This window comes from Accipiter gentilis, chromosome 26 (genome assembly GCF_929443795.1).
Source record: "Accipiter gentilis chromosome 26, bAccGen1.1, whole genome shotgun sequence".
NCBI classification, from domain to species: domain Eukaryota; kingdom Metazoa; phylum Chordata; class Aves; order Accipitriformes; family Accipitridae; genus Astur; species Astur gentilis.
Window position 1 is genome coordinate 10,890,949 of NC_064905.1, and position 22,539 is coordinate 10,913,487.

The 22,539-nt window shown below is 54.6% G+C and overlaps 1 protein-coding gene across 6 annotated transcripts in view; it reads right to left on the minus strand.

Moving 5' to 3' along the window:
- The window catches only part of ABLIM3 (actin binding LIM protein family member 3), a 56,984-nt gene extending 40,553 nt beyond the window's left edge, over positions 1–16,431 (minus strand). For all 6 annotated transcript variants that reach the window (XM_049829979.1, XM_049829975.1, XM_049829976.1 and 3 more), the window contains exon 1: positions 15,962–16,431. In XM_049829979.1, the coding sequence (XP_049685936.1) occupies positions 15,962–15,974 (13 nt within the window). In that variant the 5' untranslated portion in view covers positions 15,975–16,431. The remainder of the gene's footprint in view (positions 1–15,961) is intronic.
- Between the last annotated feature and the right edge of the window lie 6,108 nt (positions 16,432–22,539).

A 22,539-nucleotide genomic window follows, 5' to 3' on the forward strand; every position in this document is an offset into this window, starting at 1 on the left:
GTGCACCACTGCAGCTAGCTGTGTACTACTTACAAAAACAAGACGATAAAATAAATTCGTGTGGCCCTAACAACAAATGAAGCCCAGCTGGTGCCTGGAATCTCCCTCCAGCTCTGAAGGAAGCTGGTAGCACTGCATCCCGCTAGTCCAGGGCCAGCCACCTCCTGCCTGCAGCATGCCCCTGCTTCTGCCCCCTCTGCCAGCACTAAGACTTGAAAAGTCACTGTGGCTGGCCCCAGGGTGGTCAGTACTCGATCAGGCTCAACAAGACCTCAGCTTCCATCCCAGCCTAGCATGGTTGAAAGCTTCTGCATGGGTTTCGGCAACGGCATCTCTCCTCCCTGCCCCTCCCTGAGCATGCCCATGCACCTTGGGCAAGCCTGGGTTCCTCCAGGTGTACAGTCTCCTACAGTTGCTCCTGCTGCCCTCACTGCAAACCCCAGCACAAAGACAACGGCCAGGGAAGGGCCATGCACAGTGATGTTTGCAAAGCACTTGTGTTTGAGCAGCTCTGGCAGCAGGAAGCCAGGATGTGATGGGTTCTCCATGTGGGACCACGGGAGAGGATTGTTGCTGTTACTGTAACTGCTCCGCCTTGGCAAACCATATTCTGGTTTTAGGCTGTCTGATAAACAGACTTGAGCTTGCACATACACAGACATCTGCCTGAGGCAAACAGCAGGACAGAAATGTACAAGCAAATTTGGCAACTTTATGTGAATTAAATGTGCATTTAATTGAGATTTATGGGGGGGTTGCAATAGCGATTGATTATCAAAATCAGATTATTTATGGGGGTTTAGCAACTATACAGGAGATTAATGTTGCTTCCAGAATAAATCCTCACTAAATATATGCTTCCCCAGTAATCAGCTAATAACACGTCATCCTAATTATCTCATGAAAGGGGCACAGAAGCTTTGACAAATACTGAAAAGATATATTGTTGTCTGCAAATCAGCACCAGAAGGCCACAAGCCGCGCTCTGCCTCCAAACCACGGCTCCACTTGCATCCTCCAACACTAGACCATGGCTAGGGGATGCATCCAAGTCCCTGCTGCCAGCCTTAGTCCTCCACATGTCATGAGCAAAAACTAGATCTAGGATCCAGATGACACTTTGCCCAAAGACACAATGAGGTTTGCACCCCGGGGCCCTGAGCCTGACCAAGGCAAGGTCAAGTCAGTGCAGTCACTTGCATGGCGACAAGTGACGACATCATGAGAAGAAATAGCATGGCTCCTAGAACGGGAAAAAGAAGCTTATTTGCAAGAGGAAAGGTGCCTGTGTCCTGCAATGGGGTACAGCTCTGTATATGAATACAGTTTTATACTCCTCTCTGCTGGCAGGTGGTGGTGCCCCATCGCCCCATTAAACCTAAAGGGACTGTCTGTGGTGCAGCAGCTCCTCTATTTTCTTTAAGTAGCGCTCGCTCGTTAAAAAAATATGTATTGAAGATTAACAGTTCTGGCAGCAAGAGGCAAATAAAGCTGTGCCATGCAGCCAGCCCTGCCAGTTCCTCCCCCAGACCCCTGCACAAGGTGCTGCACAGCCCCATACTGAGCTGGTGAGGACCACGCTGTGCCCTGTCCTCTCCCCTCCCCAGACACCAGGATGTGTCACAGGGATGTCCCCAGGGACCTCCATCCCTGGGAGGAGGCAACAGTTGGTCCCTTTGAGGGGCAGGAGGGTGCCCTACCACTCCCCATGACCAGGGCAAGCCTAGGACCACGACTCCAGGATGCAGAGATGCTCTGGCAGTCACCATGGCAACCCCGGTACACAGCCAGGGCGAACAAAGCTGACAGGAGAGAAACAGAAGAAAAAGGAAAGGGAGTGAGGAAAAAAAAAAAAGGAAGGAAAGGGAAACAGTCTCAAGTCATGGAGCAAAGGCTGTGGCAGGAGGGAGCGACAGGGTGGGAAAGCACAGGTATTGTGGCAGAGGAAGAGAGCTGCCTTTAGGCTGCTCACCTTGGGATGACCTTCAGCAAGGTGACCCACAGTGTGCACCAAGTGCACCACCAAGATGTCTGTTGGACCTGCTGTGACCATCCCAGTAAAGGGTCCCTCCAGGACATGGCACGTCCCCCCTGCCAGTTCCCAGGCTGGCAGCCTGAGGCTGTGCTGCAGGACAGGCAGGCAGCACCCTGCTAGAGACCCAGGAGGCTGCAAGGAGCCCTTCCCACACCCCGAGGCAGCTCTCAAACCCCAAACTGAAGAGACCCTTAAGGTGATGGACAGATGGGTGTCTGGGGCCAGGTTATTCAGCACCTTCTTTCTTCTGCTAGCACAGATGGACTGGCCTAGTTTTCGGGTCACAGCACGTCACACACAGCATGCTAGCTCAGGGCTGCCCATACTCCCACCGCACCCCCAGTTTTGGGGTCCAGGCCCATTTCTCAGCCCAGCTGTACCAGCTCTTTGCCCTGCTACTTCCCAAGCAGAGCAGGGCTGCCTGCATCCCCTTGAGCCCACAAGAAGGCATTTTGGAGGCCAGACTACCAAGACCCTCAAATGGAGCACAGAGCCCTTCAGAGCAATAGCCAGTCCCAACCCCACAATGGTGGGCCATCTCCATGGCTGGTTGTGAAAGGAGCCCAGAGGCAGCAGGGGACAAGGTATGCTTTGTCACATGGCTTGGGGCTCACCTGAAGCCCTAACCCAAGGTCAGGGTAGGGGCAGAGAGGCAGCAACAAATACACTGACATAAGCCCTCATACTGCAAGAATGCAAGCTGCGTCCACTGCCAAAGCATGCTCTGCTCTCACTTCTCCATCCCACTTCATTAAAGGCAGAGAATTAAAAAACAGACATCGGGGTTTGGGTCAAAAAGCAGCAAGTACAACCTCTCTCAGCTGGAATGGAAAATAACATCCCACTTGGCTGTTTATTCTAATGAAATAACAAATCCCAAAGGGAAGCTCCCCCTCTGCTGAGCTGCCCTCACGATAGCTGAATGGTAAACACAGAAACAGCCTCTTGCAGGCAGATAGCAAGTGCTGGGGTGGTGCCTCAGCCCACCGATTGCGGGGATGAGAGTGGGTGCCCAGGGAGCAGGAGGCAGTCAGTGGGACTGGCTGTACACAAAAGCCTGGCAGGAATGGGAGAAAACCTGAAAAAACTCCCAGGAAGAGCACTGGGTGAAACAGCTCAGCCATTTTAGCAAAGAGAAGATGAGAGAAACTACTGAAGTCATTTGCATGGATGCTACAGGAGCAGCTGGAGCAGGACAGCAGGCGATGGGCACCTGCAAAGCTGCTGCTGCTGTGGGAGAGGAGAGCCTGTCCCCACTGCAGCATGGGGCTGCCTCAGCAGGTAAAAGCACACGTCTGCTCACACAGCACAACACTAAGGGAGCCCCCAGCCACATTCTGAGCCTCTGCTGGTAGGACATGGGGTGGCCGAGCAATGGGGCCAAGAATTGCCAAGCAAGGCTCGGTGCTGGGCAAGGACAAACCAGGCTGGGGACAGCGGGGGACGTGGCAGGACAAGGCACATCTAGAACAATAAACTCCCATGAGCGTATGAGGGGTTTTGGCACAGACGTAATCATCTCCCCTCCTCCTTCCTGCACTCATGCTCTCCTCGGCTCCTGTGTACGCCCAGAAACCCGACTTCAAAAGGAGGGGGGGCTGCCAGTGTGGGAAGCAGCAGGCAGACGTGGCTGTCTCCTGCTAAAAGCCTTTGGTGCCTTTCATCAGGGCCAGGGAAAAACAGCCTTCAACTGTGAGGCTGGAGGCAAATGGCCAAGCCCTGGCATCAGGTCCTGCTGCCCAGCAGCCCTGTGCTCCCAACATGGGCCAGCCACAGAGATTTAACCCTCCCTCCCAGACAAGGTGGGTTTAGCCCTCCCCATCCCACCTCCCTGCTATATATACATAAATAAATCCATCTGTGTACAGTAAGCACCAGAGATCCTCTTAACCCTCCACACTCTCCGCTCTGGAGTCGGGTCTAAGCATTGCCGCCCCATGCCATAGGCACAGGAATTGGGGCATTCTCCAGTAACAAACACATGCATGCAGCTCAACTCGCCTACACCGAGGTCACGGCTCCCTTCCCCGCTGAGCTGTTCCTCCCAACCCAAAGCGACGTCTGTCCCCAACAGCCTCTGGAAGCCACATCTCCCAGCTCCTCATTAGTGACAATTAACAGGCAATCAACAGGCCCAGCAGAGCTGGCACTTTCCAGGGAACAAGTCCCCTTTCAATAGGGGAAAATGAACATGTGCTTTGTTATGCACGCTTTTGGCTTAAATGAGCCAAAACCTGCCTGCCAAGGAACAGAATTATTTCCCAAACCGGACCCTTTATGCCACCTGACCAACCAAGCAGGGAGCGAGGGCTGGGGCAGCCGCAGATGACCTCTCTTGGCAAGCCCTTGCTCTGCCACGTGCCCGCAGGATGCTCTCACAGCAGCCCAGAAAAGGGCAGGCAAGGTGGGAGCAGGGACTGGGGGTACCCCCTGCCTTGGGGAGAGTAACGGGCACTCACCAGCAAGGACTGTGCTGCTGGCTCAGAACCACCTGCTGCTCCTCCAGAAGTTATTTCAGACCAGGTGAGAAGCTCTTCAGAGTCAGCAGAAGCCAGCCAGGGCAGGAGACACCTCTTCACCCTCCCCAGGCTAGGGGCTGCCCCGGGGTTTGGCAAGGGAGATAGGGTAGAGACCTCAGCACCCACAGAGGGTGGTTGGTCTTGCACTTCAACTCCCATGCTACAGCATTAAAAAAAAAGCTGTGGCCTTGAGAAATAATAGCGAGATCAGTGCACAGATGAGTGGCAACCCTTTGCAAGAGGCCAGCACAAGGACCAGGCAGCACACGCTCCCTGGCTTTGCCATTCCCCAGCCTGGAGCCGGACAGGGCTAACTCATCATCAGCCTCTGCTTCCCTGGGTATTTGCCTAGCTGATAAGGAAGAAAGACAAGAAAGCAAGCAAGAGGGAGATGGCCTGGATGTGACAGGCTAGCAAGATTGACAGAGGAGTCTTGTTAGCAGCATTTTTTCCCTGCAGTTTGAGCAGGGGCAAAGCCACGGAATGCTTCCCAACAGCCTGCACCTAACAAGCCTGGCTGCACAGAGCTTTAATTGCCAGTGACAGAGCAGGGGTGGGCAGTAGCAGCTGAGGGGTCCAGGAGGACAGACAGCAGAGCAGTGCTGACGGCTTCTGCCACAGCATGAGCTCCATCCTCATCCTCCAGAATGGGAAAAGTCCTGTTGTCTCTCCAGCCACCCTTCCTCCAGCACGAGGGATGCATCTCACCCCACAGTGTGCCTGCCAGGGGCTGAGCTTGGGGTATTTCACCCCAAGGCTGCAACACCCCAATGAGAGTGCACCATGCCTTGTGCCACCAGGTATTTGGGACCACAGGTCTGGGCCAGTTTGGGTGCAAGCCTGCAGCTCAGCTGGGGCCCAGGGATGTGGGGATGAGCAACAGCCACAGCAGACCTCCACTGGCTCTCCAGGGGAAGGAGAAGGAGGATCTGGCAGATCTCTAAGCTGACTAAGAGCTCTGAGTGCCCGGTGGCTCTGCTGTACCAAGCACAAGCCAAAGCAATTAGCATTTCTTGGAGACACTCTGTGTAATCTTCCCTGAGTGGTGGGGAGAGCTGCCACAAGCACAGGGAAGGGCCTGGAGCCACTTCCCGGGACCGGGGAGATGCTGCGCTGGCAGCGGCGCAAGGCAGAGCAGGGCTGTCCCACTGAAGGGGCCTTCTGCCAGCAGCTCTGGAACTGCTGCTCCAGCCAGGTGCTGGGGAACTGCACCCTCACCCAGCCACAGCTCCAGACCCACCACCACTAGATCTTGCCTCCGGGTGCTGCAAGCTGTCAGGCAGCAGAGAGCCAGAAGACAGAACAGAGGCAGCTCTCAGCATCTTTCTTGGAGCACAGCCCAGGTGGGAAAGGCCACCTTGGGGAAAAGCCAGGGCCAGGACCAACCTCACCCATCAGCTCCCAGGCAAGGCTGTCAGCCTGAGCCTCAAGGCAGGAGAGGAGCACATATGAGCCTGGGGCTGTTTGAGGAATCACGCAAGAGCAACAGCAGCAGCCAGCCAGCCAAGAGTCACAGATTATTTTTAATGGCTACTTGTAGAACACAGCGAGCACCCATAGGAGAGACAGCCTGAGCTGATGCTCACCCCATCCCTCTCCCCAGCACGTGCAAGGAACATCTCACAGCCAGGCTTTTTATAGGGTTTCCCATTCCCGCTGGGCATGCAGCTCAGCGGCTCAGTACAACCACACCACTCCCTCCCTCAGTAATCACTCACATGCCGTTCACGAAAGTCTTTCCATTCCCTCTCTAGCTGTTTCCTCTTCTCTCCTTATTAGGGATCCACCTACCTATCCATCTTCTCATTCTCTCCCCCTCTGTGGCTATTTTTAAAATGCCATAAAAGCTTTCAACTGGTAGCATCCTCGGGGATGCGAGGGATTTTATATGTAACCCATCATGAGCCGTCATCACCACATAACTCACCATGCAGGCAGAGACTTTTCTTTTTTCAAAAGCTCGGCTCTCCCTGCCAGCTCAGCCAGGGCAGCACTGCCAGGCATCTCCTGTCCCAGAGGGGAAGGATCAGGTCCATCCCACTCCTTTCTGAAGGGGGCAGCTGGGCCAGATGGTGGGGCAACAGCGCAAGTCCTCTCAAGTAGCATCTGTGGGTGTATGAAGGGATGGTTTTGCTCACTGACTAAAAGGCTCTGAACTGGGGATCATCCAGCTTCGTGCCTTAGCATCTGCTGCCAGATGAAGGAGGGCTTGCTTGCTGAGAAGATGGCTGGGCTCCTCCCTGTATGCCCATGCACATGTAAGCTGCTGTACTGCTTGGTTCCCATGCTGGTTGATGGTCAAGCAGTGGGGGATATTGGCGCTGCCAGCAAAACTCCCTCCAAAGGCACAGTCTGCCCCAAGAACTGACTCTGGTGACAGCCTGGATAGATAGCTAGGAGCAAGGTTTTCCTGATCAACCCTAACCTCCAGCCCAGCCTGGATGGATGGAGTTAATAAGCATTCAAGGACCACACAGGCACTGCACCAGCACCACAAAAACCACTTTTCTCTCACCAATCCGGTTATTCCCTACAGAAGAGCTGCCTTCCCCTTCCCTCCCAAAGATCTGGCGAAAGACACGACACACATACCAAAGACACCCCGTTGCCCTGGCCCATCCATGCCACCTGCACTCCAGCACAGCTTGGCAAGAGCTGAAGGCAGCTTCCTAAATCTTTATTGCAGGGGGAAGGCTCCCTGGTGCAAGCTGTCTGGCTGCCGCTGCCAGCGAGGTGCGGGCATGCTGACCCAGCCGCTGCAGGATGCCAGCCTCGGCGGCTGCCAGATGAAATTAGGCTGTGCATAACCTGAGAGGTGTCCTGCTGCGCGCTAATGCGATGACACGCTCCCTGTCACCAGCGGGACCCACGGGAGCCTTTTTGACCAAGTGTTGGGTGCATCTGTGATAGGCAGCAGGTCTCCAGGAGCCTGAACTTGGTCACATCACTCAGACGATGCTTGGGTAACGCGGCTATTTATAGCACGGAGGAGGTTAGAGGGAGCTCATCTTACCTTGCTCCACCTTCTTCATCCTCTGAGGACCAGGAGCTGATGCAGAAGGTGCCAAGGCAGAGGGGGAAGCGGGGTGATGCAGAGGGATACCCCAGGCCCCCTGGCACAGCGCAGGGCAGCCGAGGTGGAGGGAGGGAAAGAAGGCTTTGTAGGGACCAGCGCAGTGCCGTGATCTGAGCACAGACGAGAGGCTGTGTGAGCACAGACGAGAGCCGGGGAAGCCTGTACTCTATCACACTCTGAGGACTGCTGTGATATGAGCAGAGAGAGGGAAAATCCGGAGCAGAGCTGCCTGATCAGATGGCAGGAGAAGCCAGCGCCAAGCTGCACAGCACACTGCCTGCCCAGACCTGGCTCCCACAGCCCTGCACAGACTGGGGCAACCTACTCCTTACCTGGGCTGTATTTCAGCTGAGTGCTGAGAGCAAGTAGGGTCTGCACCACCTCCAGAGGGGCTCTGGGACCTCTGCCTGCCCCAGCCCCCATTTCTTTGGGCCAGGCAAGGAGACCCTTTCCATGCCTTCGCTGTACTCAGCACCTGACCGCTGATCTCCAGTTTGCAGGGCAAGCATGGACCACGGGGACCTGCTGCAGGTCCTTCCTGGCAGCCCAGACCTGTCTGCCTGTATAGTCACACACAGGCACCCCAGCTGATGCAGACCTTGCAGCCACACCAGCCTGCTGAGAAACCCACTCACCGCCCCAGCTGGGCACCACTGTGGCCAAGCCAGCTGGAGGTTATTTTACCCAGGAAGAGCACTCTGATTCAGTGCAGCAGGAGACAGACAGGGCAGTAGCAGCTGACAGAGGCGGCCTGATCCAGCCCTGCCTCATGGCCAAGGCAAAGAAGCCTCTTCTTTTGGAGAGGGGTTGCTGGGGGGAGGCAGCTGCCCCTCTCACATAGCTCTGGGGCTTGGATGGGCTGCAGCTCCTGATGTGCAACAGAAATGGGTTTCCACACAGAGCTTCTTTCCCTCCTCCTCTAAAGCTTTTAGCAGGGAAAAGTCCTTGACCAGGGGTTGAAACACAGCTGCCCTGCGCCAGCCATCCTGCTGGGATCCTCCCTGCCACTGCTGAAAATCCAGACTGGGGAGCAGCTGCAACTGGGAGATCCCCACCACAGCACCCAACATGTCCCAGCAAGTGCTGCTGAGCCAGGGAACAACCCACTTGGTCCCCCAGCTGCTTTAAAAATAGCTCCCCTTCACAAGCAAGCATCCCTGCGCTGGGCAGTCCTCCCTGGGACACCTCTGTGCAAAGGGGTCCCCAGGGCTGGTAAGGGGATGGATGCCAGGAGAAAAGCAGCAAGATCTTCAGGGTCAGCTAGTACAAAATACAGATGCTGGGAAGGACAGGCAGGGCCTTGCAACATGCTTTCACAAGCAAGATGCTACAAGCGTGTTTGTGAGGGGTGCTGTACTGCAGAGCCTGGCACAGGCACTTCAGAGCTCACGCTTTGAGTCCTCGTCTAGGTTATGCTTGTCTCATCCAGCAGCAGACTGCAGCCTGGCTGCCTGTATCTGAGAAACAGTCACATAATTCCCTACTGTGAGAACAGGTCAAACCCTGAAACTTAAGCTCAGATTACAATGGACTTGAGTTGGGCTGAGGAAGGGCTCTGAGGCTGGCATTGCACCAGAAAAGCCTTCCTTGCCCCACAGCAGTGTAGTGCTCTCCAAAATGTGCCACTTGTTGGCTTCTATTCTTTCTTGGCAACAGGAGGGCTTCAAACCCTCAAGCACATGCTCCCCTCTTACACTGTCCTGTTCCTTAGAGAAACCTTCCCTCCCCCGCCAAGGACTTTCCCAGTTGTCCGAGTCTCAGAAACAAGATGATTCAAAATTGGAGTAAAATGTCCATGAACAGAAAAACAAGTGATGCTTGGGGCTCAGAGGACCTTGTCAGGGTAGAAAGGGTAAGAAGGAAGGAAGGTCAGACAGGCTGCATAAGGAAGCCGTAGTACCAGCTCCTTTTTCTTCCAGATCTCCACCCCAGGCAGCAGAGAAGGCACACCAACTCCCAGACCAGACATTACAGCTGATACTGAAAAAGCATTCAGAGGACTATATCCAAACTGCAAAATGCATGGATAAACTATGGCCTACCAAAAACCTGAGCCACCATCAGATAAATGGTAACTGTGCACCCAAGTTTGCTGCCATGCTAGATCAGTTTGGTCCCGTTAAGCTTTAGACAGCCCTTTTCTAGAAAAGAAGGCATGTCTATCAGGGCTCTGCATCAGTGCATTCAAGCTCTTCTACTTCCCCAGTGATTTACTGAGCCGACAGACTCAAGAGGCAGATGCTGGGCACAGGAGGACTTGGGACAGCCTAGGTATCCTCCAAGGAAGAATCAACTTCCCTGCTGCAGGCTGCCAGTTACCCTGTCATGCTTGCCCTGAGCTGCTCACAAACAAACTTCCTGGGCCTGAAACATCTGGACTTGGGCTCTGCTTTCCCTGTGGCTACTGTGGTCACTCCCAGTCCCCTTTCATCCTGCAACACACTCTCCTTCCGCCATCACTCACCACCTGAGTCCTTGCCATCACCAGTCTACCCCCGGGATGCTTTCTGGAGGTGCTGCAGTGCTCACAACTGAGAGACACTGATGTATTTAGTCTAAAAATATCTAATTAGATGTTCCAACCACTTCATTATGGCACCGTCATGATAGGACTGCAGGGTCTGGCAGGAACTTGGTGGGTTTGCCTTCACAGCTTTGCAGAGACCAAAGGCAGCACCACACTGACTCCTTGCTGATAACAGGACAGTCTGTCATTAGTCCAGCCTGCTGGCATCACAAATACAGTTATCTGGCTAAACCGATTGTCACTTTGTCATTAGAAAACTTGCTATTTATTTTATAAGAGCATTGTAGGCCTTTGAAATAATTCAATTGCTTCAATTGACTTTGCAGCATGCACTTCATTGGCCTGCAGGGCCACTTTCCATGGCTTCTGCTCTTCAAAGGGCAAGCTGCCAAGAAAGATGGTTTGCAGGAGAGCCTGAACACAGCTTGGTGAGAGGATGAGTCCATCCACCAGCCTGAGGACAGAGAGAAGCTGCCCAGGCTCTGAATTTTCTGGCACCAAAGTGAATGCAATGGATGATTGTCCCTTTGCTAGGCTGCCCAGGAGAACAGAGGGGACAATTCATATCAAGTTGTTTGAGGCAGCAGAGTCAGGCTTGAGTGTTGAGAGGACCACCATGTGGGTGGAGACCCTGGAGTTCCCCTTGGTGCCCAAATTCTGCAAAATTCAGTGCTAGAGCCCTCCCTGGAGAAGCATAGATGCTACATAATGTTCATGGCTGGGTCTAGAGAGAACACACTAGGAAGGAAGCTCTTCATCTCTTGCAAGACTCTGTCTTGCACCTGTGTACCTTCTTTCTTCTCTGTTCCACCTACACCCATACCTTGAACTCTGAGTCTACTCCAGCCCTTCTGAAAGCTCTCCTCCTTCTACAAGCCTCATCCATGGAGACCTGCCTCTTTCCCCACTGCATGTGAAAAGCCTGTCCAGCAGCTCTTGAGGGAGCAGGGGTGATGAGTGTGAAGGCTTATCCAGAGCCAGAGCCCACCTCACCAAGCACCCAGGGACTAGGCAGCAGCACCACCACTCTGCTGGGTCCTCCCTCACGGGTCTGCGCTTTGTCCCCAGTTCACTGCATGCCTGTGGCAGCCTCTCCAGCATTGCAAAGATGAAATGGGAACCAGTGTCGACCAGGAACCACGAGTGCTATGCCTGAAAAGGCTCATCTGTACCATAGCCCTCCACGCCCAGCGTCACCCCCACAAGAACTAGAGCCTCCCCACAGGGAAGACACTAACACCGCTCATCACACTGACAGGCTGATCCCTTCAGGTTCACTGCACTTCTGAACACATGAGAAACACCATGTCCTTCTCAGCAGGTCCTACCCCACTGGGTGGGGAGACCTGGTGAATCACCCTGCCTGATGAGCTGTACAGAGCAGAGCTGGAGCTCCCAGAGATGTGCAGCACCATGTGATTTCTCTTTAATTACACAGGGACTTAATAGAGTTTGCTGGTAAACACCTTGTAACCACATGTGCCTAGAGATTACTGGGTAATTATGCTTAGTGGATCACCATGTAACAGGGAGCACGATTTAGGAAAGACAAAAATAACCAAGCAAACATGCTGCATTCATCAGTATCTGTCATGAAGCCTTCCTGCCCAAATGCTTAGCTGGCCAGCCTTTCCTCATGTCTCCTTTCTCAGCTTTCTGAGACTAGGGGAGCCTCCAAGCAGGAATTTGAGAGGTGCCAGGGGTTGGGATGGTCTGGGGAAACTTTCCACTTCACATACCAAGCCCTCTGCAAGAGCTCTCTGTGCTCTGATAGGCTGTCAGCTGCTCAGAGGAAAGAGGATGGGGGATAGAGGGTACTGGTTCCCCCCTACCCTGAATTAACTTGCCGTGGGGACAGACTCTGGTCTCCCTCTTCAGGGTGCATGTGGGAGACAGGAGTCTGGAAGATCCCTAGTTTGTGAAGCAATTTCAATCACCCATTGCAATGCTGATCCAGAGCCTGCCAAACCTGGTTTGATTTGGGAGTTCACTGGGGTTTCACCTCCCCCAGGAGTTGCGCATCTTTGCACAGACCAGCGTGGCCCATAACAATGAGGGGCACCTTGCTCCCTGACAAGACCAGTGCCAAGGCTTCCAGCAGCCCCTCTCCCACCCCAACAGAGCTGGACTGAAAGAGACCACGTGCAAGTGCCATCACCCATGGGTCCCACCAGGGTAACCCCTACTCACAGACTGCGCTCACCGCATGGACCTGCGGCACCCAAACCTGATGGCGACCTTCAAAGCAGCAGAAAGGATTATTCACACTCCTTTCAGAGAGTCTTAAATCCCTGGGGCAGTTGACAACTTCAACTCTTTGCCTTTTAATGAGCACAAACACAGCATTGGTCACGTTAAAATCCCTGCACCAGGCCAGTTCCCAAGGCAGAGGTTGAGCACAGAATGGAAGAGATTAAGGGGTGATTTTAAGGGATGTTCTCTTGGGCAACAGTTTGTACTACAGGATCCAGGTTCAATGGAAGCGCAGAGCAGCACCAATAGATCCATTTATGAATGTATGAATCCATTTGCAACCAATTAGCAGTGCTAACCAGAAGGGGAGGTATAAATAGTGTAGCTAGTGTAAATATCAACACTGTGCCCTCCAAATGCTTGCTGCACACCTGGTGAGCCCAGGAGGAGGGGCTGTCTTCCCAGCCAGCACAACCCTTGCACCCTCAGGGCCATCTGGTCTTCTCTGCAGCCCCAGGATATGAGTTTACACCCAACATCACAGGCCTTTTCTCCTTCCCCTTAAAAGCAAGTTCTCCACATGGCTTTGCCTTCCCTGTATCATGGGAGAGATGACAACGCGGGGCCTCCAACCCTGGGACCCATAACGAAGTGAAAAGCAAACCCCTGTCCCCTCAACAGGGCAGGCAAGACTCCTGTGTGCTGTGCACGAAGCATCTTCAGCGATACACCTGTACAGTCCAGCAAATCCTGCAGAGCTTCCTGGAGGCCTCACAGATAGTTTTGCACAACAGCATGGCTTAAGGCCAGCCAGGGCCCACAGTCCCAGGTTTACTGCCTCAGATCAGCTTCAGACAGGATAGAAGCATTATCAAAATGCACCAAGTAAAATGGAAAGGAGTAGTGGGAATCACAGATCAGATGGTGGCTTTTTATCCTCAGCTGAGGATTGACCTCATTGACCTGCGAGCCCCCAAATTCTCGTTCTGCAGCCACAGGTACACTTGTATGTCATCACCCCATGCACAATTTGACTTTATCATCCATCCTCCTCTTCCTGTGTCTCCCTCTTTCCTCATATCTGCACAGGTAGGGTCCTGTGCACCAGGGGAGAGGCCAAACTAGGGAGGCTGGAGTGCAGTTGAGCCTGCTGGCTGGGCTCACCACCTTCTAAGCCCTCAGTCACTACAGGGGCTGGGGGAAACAAACAAACAAAAAGCAACACAGCTGGCCATGCCCAAGAGGCAGAGCTGCGAGCAGGGCTGGGAAGCCTCCGACCAACAAGTGGCACCGAGCTCCCCAAGCCATTGGCAGCTAGCAAAGAGCTGCAAAAGCCATTGCAGGTCACCACCAAGTAGCATCAGTGGGGTGAAATAGAGATGAAACAGAGTGCACTGACACAAGACTCCTGGGCTCCTTTTTTGCCTTCCAGGCACATGGACCTGAGGGATACAGGCTGGGTAAGGATGCGCAGAGCTCAGCAAGGCAGCAGCGAGAGGGGAGAGACAGCTTTTGGCAATATTCACACCAGTCACAGAACATGCTGGTGGAAGAGATGGCCCTGCACCCCATGCCTTGCTCACGGAACCAGCTAGTAGAGGATCATGCCATTGCTAAGAATGGACATGAGCCAACATTTGGGTATGGGAAGCCCTGCTTTGAGCTCCTCAGCTATTGGGAAAGAGTCTGGAAGCCTAACAGGGCAAAGCCCACTGTCTTGCAGGGTTTGCACAGCCTTTGTACCAGGTGTGGTCCCAAAGGTACCATAAGTAATCAACCCACAGCACAGGAAGCGATTAGCAGATGTTACAAAGTTCCCAAACCTTTACTAAAACATATGGCTACTTAGAAAGACATAATGGCAATATTTAGGCAAAGACTGCAAAGCCACCCAAAGGGCTGGGCAAGAGCCACGGTGGCAGCCTACTGCTGGCAAATCCAGAAGCTGAGGCACAGCCGAGTGATGTGCCCAAGGTCACAGAGCAAGGCAGTGGCAGGAAGAGGAACACCTCCCAAGAGACTCCTAGCTCTGCACTCGCTGCCTGCCTGGTGGCCTGCTCCCATGAGTCATGTCAGAGCCACAGGCAGGCAGCACATTTGGGTTCAGTGGAACCTCTCTCTGTGTGGGGGAGGACGACCCAGTAAAGGAGTTTTGCAGCACAGTCAGATAGCTGTAACACACCAGTGCCATGAACAGCCCTTATCACTATTAGCAGCCAAGCTGGCTAATGAAGAGCTGGAAAGGAATCCCAAAAGGAACCAACACACGCTTGTCAAAATTGGCTTAGAGAAACCTTAGTGGTCCCACCTGACCACCGTGGTCACTGACCCCAGCTAGCACTGTGTGCCATCCTAGCCCTCCGCACTGGACCCGAGCTCCTCACCCAGAGAGACAGAGGGAGGACCCTTTGTTATCAGGCATCCAGCAGGCTCAGAAAGAATGAGTCCCTATTGTTTCCTACCTGGGCACTGCCAGCCCCGCTCCCCCGGGAGGGGGACTAGCTCCTGTCCCAGGTGTGGCTGGTACAGAGGGCACCTGGAAAGTTTTCTCACCTCTGACACAGCCCAACAGAGCTGGAATCACCTGTTCTGTTGCCTTGCAGCATGCCAAGGCATTTTTCACAGTGTTTTGCTTGGGAACCACCCCAAGCCCTTGGATTGAGAAACCTCAACACACCAATGCAATGGAGAAGTCACTGCTCTGTCGCTTTCTGCCTGGGGGAGTCCTCCTTTCTTCACATAGCCTCTAGGACCCACAGGAGGGAGGGCACCTTCCTTGGGGAGGTTATTCCAGGAGAAAGACCCTCAGGTGGCCATCAGCATCAACTCCTTTGGCTGGGGACTCACTGCTTTTAAAGGAATAGATCAAAGCTGTGCTAGCAAGGTGGGTACAGCTGTCACACATCACATCAGTGAGGAAAAAAGAAATTGATTATGACTTGATCAAACCTGATCAATCTTTCCAGACTTTGCAACAAGGACACAAAACCAGAAGTAACCAGACTAGTACCAGGTGCCAGTTCTCATCTTGTGCAGCACATTTCCAAGCTCTGCTTCTTTAGCAATTCATACATAGTGCATGAGTGCCTCTGTCCTTGTCTCACACACACAATAGAAACACCCACATCCCCAACTGCAGAAGGTACGTGTTTTTCAGTATTGCACCTGTGTTTTGCTCAGATCCCTGGTTTCTGTGTCTCTCCTTACCGTGCTCCTCCTCCCCATCGACTGTTCCCCCTATGTCCATTTACACGTAGGCAGTGGCATCAGCAAGTGAGCCTGCTGCCTGTCAGAGTGCTCCTGGCTCCCTCTCACCATGTTGCATATCGACATTTTGGTCCATGATGTGCCCTCCAAACCCCAGAAATACAAGCCAAGAGAAGTACTCAGCGGAGATAAGCACCGTGGCTTAGCACCTATGAAAGAAGGGCCAGCAAAGCCAGACCCTGTCAGAAAGCAAAAGGCAGGCAGGAAAATAAAAAAAAATAATAAAATCTATCCCATTGGGCTTGTCAACCCTGTTGTGACATTTTCGTTCCAATTCCTCCCAGCCAGATCAGTGCAATACCAGCCCCGTTCCCCCAGCAAAGGCAAGGGAAAGCCGTACTTACTGCTAGTGCTCATCTTGCCGGTCCTCCTCCGTCCTTCTCATTCAACAAAGGGGGCAAAGATGCTCTTTAAATCCTCCTTCTCTTCCCTCCGCCCCCGTCAGCGGGAGTAGGTTGCCTCTCTCCTTCCTGGGAGAAATATTTCTGTGCGATCCGCCGGCTAACGCATCCCAAGGCAGCTCCGCGACCCCCGGCTCTCCCTCCCGAGCTGCCGGACGGCAAGGTCAAGGGTGTCGGCGGCCGGGAGAAGGCGAGGCGGGAAGGGGGACGCCCGGCTCCGGCCCGGGGGAAGGGTCCCGGCGGAGCCGCCGCCGCCGCCGCCGCCGCCGCCTCCTCCTCCTCCTCCTCCGCGTCCCGGTCGAGGCGCTGCCATGCACTGCAGAGCGCGGCCGCGGCCGCCGCTCTTATAGCGGGGTGTGGAGCCGCGGCGGGGGCCGCGCAGCGCCGCGCAGCGCCGCGCCTCTCCCCGCCCCGCCCCGGCGGCTCAGCCCGCGGACGGCCGCGCCGGGCGGGGCAGCGCGGAGCGGCGCGGGGGGCAGCGCCGGGGGGGCGGCGGCGGCGGCCCGGCCCGGCCCGGCCCGGCCCCGGGGGGGCGGCTGCGGGCCGCGCCGCCTCGGCACCGCCGCCATCTGCTGGGCACCGCCTGCCCGCTGCCCTGCCTGCAGTCCTGCCTCCGCTCCGGCCCTGCCTGCAGTCCTGCCCGCCGGCCGGCCCTGCCCGCTGCGCTACCCTGCCCTTCCTTGCCGCCCCGTCTTCGGTCTTGCGCGCTCGCCCTGGCCGGCGACCTGCTCGCCGCCCTGCCTGCAGCTCCCGGGGTCTCCAGGCTGGTCCCTCCTTGCCGCGGAGCTCCCGCCCAGCCCTGGCTGAGACCGGCTGCCGGTCCCGCACCGCTCACTCACCGCCTTGGCCCTGCGGTGGCCGAGCGTGCGAAGAAACGCTGTCCCAGGACGGGGCGGGGAGGGGTTGGGGGGGGGGAGAGATACCATTTCTGCAGAAAAATCAGATCGCGTCTAGTGCCGAGGTTGCCCTCCAGCAGCCGTCCAGGCTGGCCGCCCTCGCCTGCCCCGGCGGCGCCACGCGAGGCAGCCCCGGGTGCCCGTCCCACGCCGGGAGCGGGGAGGGGGCTGTGGGTGTCTGCGGGGCACCTGGCTGCAGGACGGAGAGGGGCTCTTCCCTCAGCAAACAGCGAGGAGCCTTCTCTGCTTGGCAGCACGTCAGGGTTCCCTGGAAGGGCTTCAAAGCCATTAGCTCCTTGTTTTGTTTGTGAGATGCTATCCGTCAGGATAAAACCTTCCCCAGCGGAGCTGCTCCCGGGGTGCGAGCGGAGCGGGGCTGTGCCTGCCCTGCCTGCGGAGCCCCCGAGAAGCTGCGCTGCGATTCAGAGGCGAGCTACGATCTTGCCACTAATGAAAGGGGTTTTTCATGCAGCGTGACAGGCTCCACATCTCTCCCGCTCCTGGGGCTGGAGTGCCGCCCGGAGAGGGCCTTTTGCTTTCCCTTTCTCTTGCTGTTTTGTTTGCGGCAGCAGATGTTTGCGGTGACGAGACAAGACAGGTAGCAGGTCGTGTGAGCTACGCCTGTGCTGCCGGTAAGGCAGCCAGCTCGCTGCAAGCCCTGCTGCCTGTCCCCTTCGGCTCTGTCCCCTCCCCAGAGGCGCTGGGTGTGTGGGAAGAGAGGGACCAGCAGCGGGGCTGAGGGTCCAGGGGTCCCTGCAGGGCTGGGGGGAACAGGCAAGGGGAAAGCCATACTGCTGACTCAGCACGGCTCGGGCTGACCTGTAGCGCAGATTTGGGGCCCTCGGTGAAGCTTCCCTGTGCCTGACAAGTGCCCGGGGTGTCCCCTTGTCAAGAGAAGAGCGCAGGGCCCCGTCGCAGCGATGCTCACGCCTATCGTATCAATAACGTCCATTCGGGGAGTCAATAAAGCAGATACGATGTGAGCTGGTCCCCACGGTTCAGCGAGCTAATTAAGCTTCTTCCGCTGACCTGGTTTCCAAATCTTGTTAACTTGCTGCCTTCAGAACGACTTGAAATTTCCAGCAGAGACAGACTGGGATTGAAGAGGGCTGCGCGGGAGGACAGGGTGCTTTGGCGGAGCTCAGGGGGCACCGGCTCAGAACCTCTTCCCCTTCGTCCCCTCCCAGCACCACGGTGCTGTGCCACAGGTAAGGGGCAGTGGGTGCCGCCAGCGGGGCAGGCTGGCAGGGCATCGGGTGCCCCCCGCCATGGTTTTTTGGCACTTGTGAGCTGACAGCAGGGAGCTCAAATTCCTGCCACTCCCCCACCTTGGCCAGTGGTCCCTGCACAGGGACCTGGCCCCCAGCCGGGCTGCAGCAGGGGCCCATGGTGCAGGGTGCTGGTTGGAGCCCCTCACCATCGGCACTGTCCCAGGGTGTTTTGGAATAAAAGGGTGCTAGGGATGCCTGAGACAAGAAGTCAGAAATGAGGAAATGTCAGGATGTTAACGCAGCCTCCTTTCATCCCTTTGTGTCTGTGCATTGCAACACAGTCTTTCACGGCAATTATTAGATGCGTGTTTTTCCCATAAGGCGCCTGCCTCATTCAGTACCCAGCATGTACCACGTAGCTCACGCTGTGCAGAGGAGGATGCTGCCTGCAGGACCCTGCATCGTTCAGTGAAAAGGAACATAGTAGTGATGGGGGTAAGAGGATGGAAGAGAAAAAGGTGCTAATTTAATTTAATTTACTGACTATTTCCCTGGACACTGGGTTTCTTATCCCTGCCTCCGTGCCCTTGTGAGATACTAAGAGAGTCACCTGAACCAAACTTTCCCCACCTGGTTGATAATTGTGTTTCTTCTTTCCCTCATGCCCGACTCAAACACTGGCTGGCTGATCACTGGGAGAGCTGGAAGTTGCTGACTGCATGTGGAATCACTGGGAGCTGGGCTCAAAACCTATCTTGTGCTATACCAACACCAGGAACTCGGAGAAATCAGGCTCACTGCCTCTCCCGCCGGCGGCTCGGGTAGAGCCACAACCCATGTGTTTCTGTGTGGGGCTGCACTCAGCTGCTGTCCCTGGGAAGGGATGCTGGTCCCCAGGGCTGGAGGGGGAGCCCCCGTCCCGCTGCTGCAGAGCGGGGTGCCTGGGGAAAGCCCTGGGGAAGGGGATCCCTCCTCACTCCTTCGTGACTTGGGGGCCAGGTGAGGAATGGAGAGGGGAATGCAAGGGAAATATCGGATAGCAGGTCCCAAGGCCAGGGGAGACAGGGTTAAGAGAGGTCGGAGAGTTAAATGATCATGTAAGCATCTCTGTCCTCAAATCGCATGGGGGGATGGTTCATCAACAGCCTTAGCTCTGGCGTTTCTGGTTTACTTGAAGCCATAGCATCCCTTTCAGCGCACCTCGGTACAGGCACATGCATACATACGTATTTGCAAACACACATACATGCAGTCATATGGAACAGCTTTCAGAGGTCTCTCTGTAGGAGCCCCAGGCTTTCCACCCACTTTCTTTCCCCTTCAACTGGTAGTCGTCTTGGTGAACAGCCTTCACTGCTGAATCACAGTTGCAGGAGGAGTGGAAATGCCTTGGCCAGAGATCCCAGCTGCAGCCCTTGCTCCAGGGTGCCGTAGCACAAATGTATCTGTCTGTCCCAGAGGCACCAGCTGGCCGAACATGTCCCTGCCAGCCCAAGCTCCCGGCAGACCTGCCTGCATGTGTGCTGGCAGCAAAAAGCTCTCCTTTCTCAGCAAGAAGATTTAAGGCCAAACAACGGCAGCGAGATGCCCGTGGGGACCCCAGCACGGCGCAGCCCGACGCCTCGCGCGAAGCACTGGGCAGGCTGCAGAGAAGCAGGACTCTGACTCATCGGAAGCTGGTGACATTTTCCAAAAAAAGCCTGTAAGTCCAGGGCTGTAATGTTCCCAAAAGGCAGCAGAGAAGCCTAAGGGGTCTGGAGACCCCATTATACCACAGCACATGGTCTGTGTCACGGGATGGAGGAAATTCTGCCTCACTGGGCAGTTCCCCACCCATTTTTCTCTTGTTCCCTGCCTCCCTGTGAGGTGGGATCTGGCAGAGGTGAAGTGAGGAGTGGTCAGATGCTGCTGCCTGCTGCCCCAGTGCAAAGCCAGACTCGCTGTTCTGGTGATGACAGAATTACTTTCAGATGGTGTAGGTCAGAATTTTACTTTGGGAGTCCCTGGAAAACATAGCAACTGGGACCAGAGGCAATGAACTGGGCAGGGGGTGTTTTAAGAGGGGGCCCTGGGAGGCTATGGTGGGACCTGAGAGCACAGCTGGTGCCTCATCCAGCGCAGGACCCCACTCCTTTTCCTCAGTGACAGCAACCACCAAGTCATTCACCAGTGGTTTGGCTTTCTTCCAGTTCACACAGCAGCACAACAGCCCTTCCCAGCAATTCCCCGTGTCGGCAGGAGGAGTCACAGACAGGCAGAGGCAGATGTTCCCCAGGCTGCCTGCATTAAAGTGATAATCAAATGATAGATTATTTTCAAGCAAACTCGCATTTTCAGTCATTAATTTTAGTGCTGTGCAAATAGTTTCAAGCGAGAAAAAATACCCAGACAGTGAAGAATGGTTGTGAGCTGGATCTGCTCCAGGCCACGCTGGTGAGCACCATAGCCCATCTGTAACCTGCAGCCATCCTGCAAAGCCAGGAAGGGATACCTACGCCGTGCACAGGAGGAGCGACAGGTCCTCTGGCATTACCCATCTTACCATCACAGGTGCCGAGTCCCTAGGTCAAGTGCAACAAATGTTCCCCAGTCAGAAGGAGACGAGTGAAAACAAGTGCTGCAGAAGCTCTAGAGTGACTTGTCTGCTATGTTGGGAGTGCTGGGCCTTCACCTCCCCTCCTGAAAGATCAGGGCACCAGGAGAAGACTGGTGCTGCATGATCCGCCTAAGGAAGGGGTGGTGGCAGAGGCTTCAGGGCATTGGAAACCAGCGTTTGTCCTAAAACCTGCAAGAGTCTTTCACTCTCTTGCCCTTCAGGAGAGCTAATGTCCCTGTGCAGACCTCTGCCGCAGCAGCGTGCCGCAAAAGCCAAAGAGCACACTGTTGTGTCACGCAGCAAGGCTGGGGCTCCCAGGCAATATCAGGGCTTATTGCCTGAGGTCAGGCATCTCGAGGCTGCTTCGTTTCCCCTTCTGCATGTGTAGCTGAGTAGCTGAGCACACCATGGGGGTGCGGTCCCTGCTCCCGGCCCTGCTGCAGGGCCGGCGAGGACCCACTGGGGACAGCTGCCCCGCAAAGCCCGGCTAGCGGTTCCTGCCAAGCAGCATCAGCAAAGCAATGCAAAGGGAGATTTATACCAGCCACAGCTCTGGCCCCCAAGGTACCTGACCTGCTTTCCCATTGCCAACTATGTTTCAACCCATTAAAGGTCATCGGAAGTTGGGTTTATTTTTAGTTTCCCCTTTTAAGTTGCCTTGAAGCAGCGAGGACTGATGGAAGGAAGAAACATCCTCCCTCCCATCAGCCGTTAGGTCAGGATCCCGAGATGTTGTTAATGGACAGCCTTGCCTATCATGAGCCACTTGTGAGAAGCCCAGCCCTTGGACCTCTCTGCTCGTGGAAGCTGGCTGGCACCCCCCCCCCCCCCATCTTCCCAGAGCTCCTTGGGGAGCACCACCTTCTCAGAAAGAGCAATTTAGCCTTGGCAAATGCTGCTTCTTTCTCATTGCTGGAATGGTGTTATCACGAAAACTTGTTTTTCCTTTTGTTCCTCATATTGTTTCATGGGGAAACTGAGAATCAGGGTGATGCTGGGAGAATCTGGGGGACCTTCAGACCGGAGCATGGCACTCCTCACTCTGGGGGCTGGCGGCAAAGCTCAGACCAGGTCTCCGGACCATGCTGCCCATACAGTTCAGAAGGAGACCAAAAGATGTAATTAAGAAAAGATAATTTATTTTTACACTTCTAAGCATACGAAATACTGCAGAATGGCTAGCCCCGGGTAAGCAGCGGGTTATCTCTTTTCTAGGAAATCATGCATTTTTTTTCCCCCGGTCTAAAAACAGAATGCAGACACTTAAAATAAATTCCCAGAGAACAAAACTGAGAAAACACAACGGGATTTGAATCAAAGTGTTTGGATTAATTAGTTTAAACTGAAAGCTTTCATTCTGATTTCAGCCTTGGCTTTATGTACAAAAAATTAAAGCGGCAAAGCTCTGTAAGTTGAAAAATCAAAATGTTCCACCCTGAAAATATCAAAATGAGATGCTTAGTCTTACTGAGCTGCTTTGTTGCTTTCTAAAAGGAAATGGCATCAAGACCAACACCTTTACAAGCAGCTTGGATCATTAAGAGCTTCAAAAAAACCTAGATCAGCACAAGCAATTAATATCTTAATCAGGTTTTTTCTTCCAGAGGAAAGTCTAAAAATATTGATTTTTTTTCCCAAATTATCAACATATTTCTTTAAATATGTTCCCTTTACTGTATGGTTAAGCTTGAGCTTGAGCTGTGTGAATTAGATGGAGTGCTTCATACAAATCATGTCTTTGCTCAGGCTCCATGGCGAGCACTGCTCATATCAACACTTGCTGGGCTGGCGGTGGGGAAAGCAGCACTGGATTTGCTT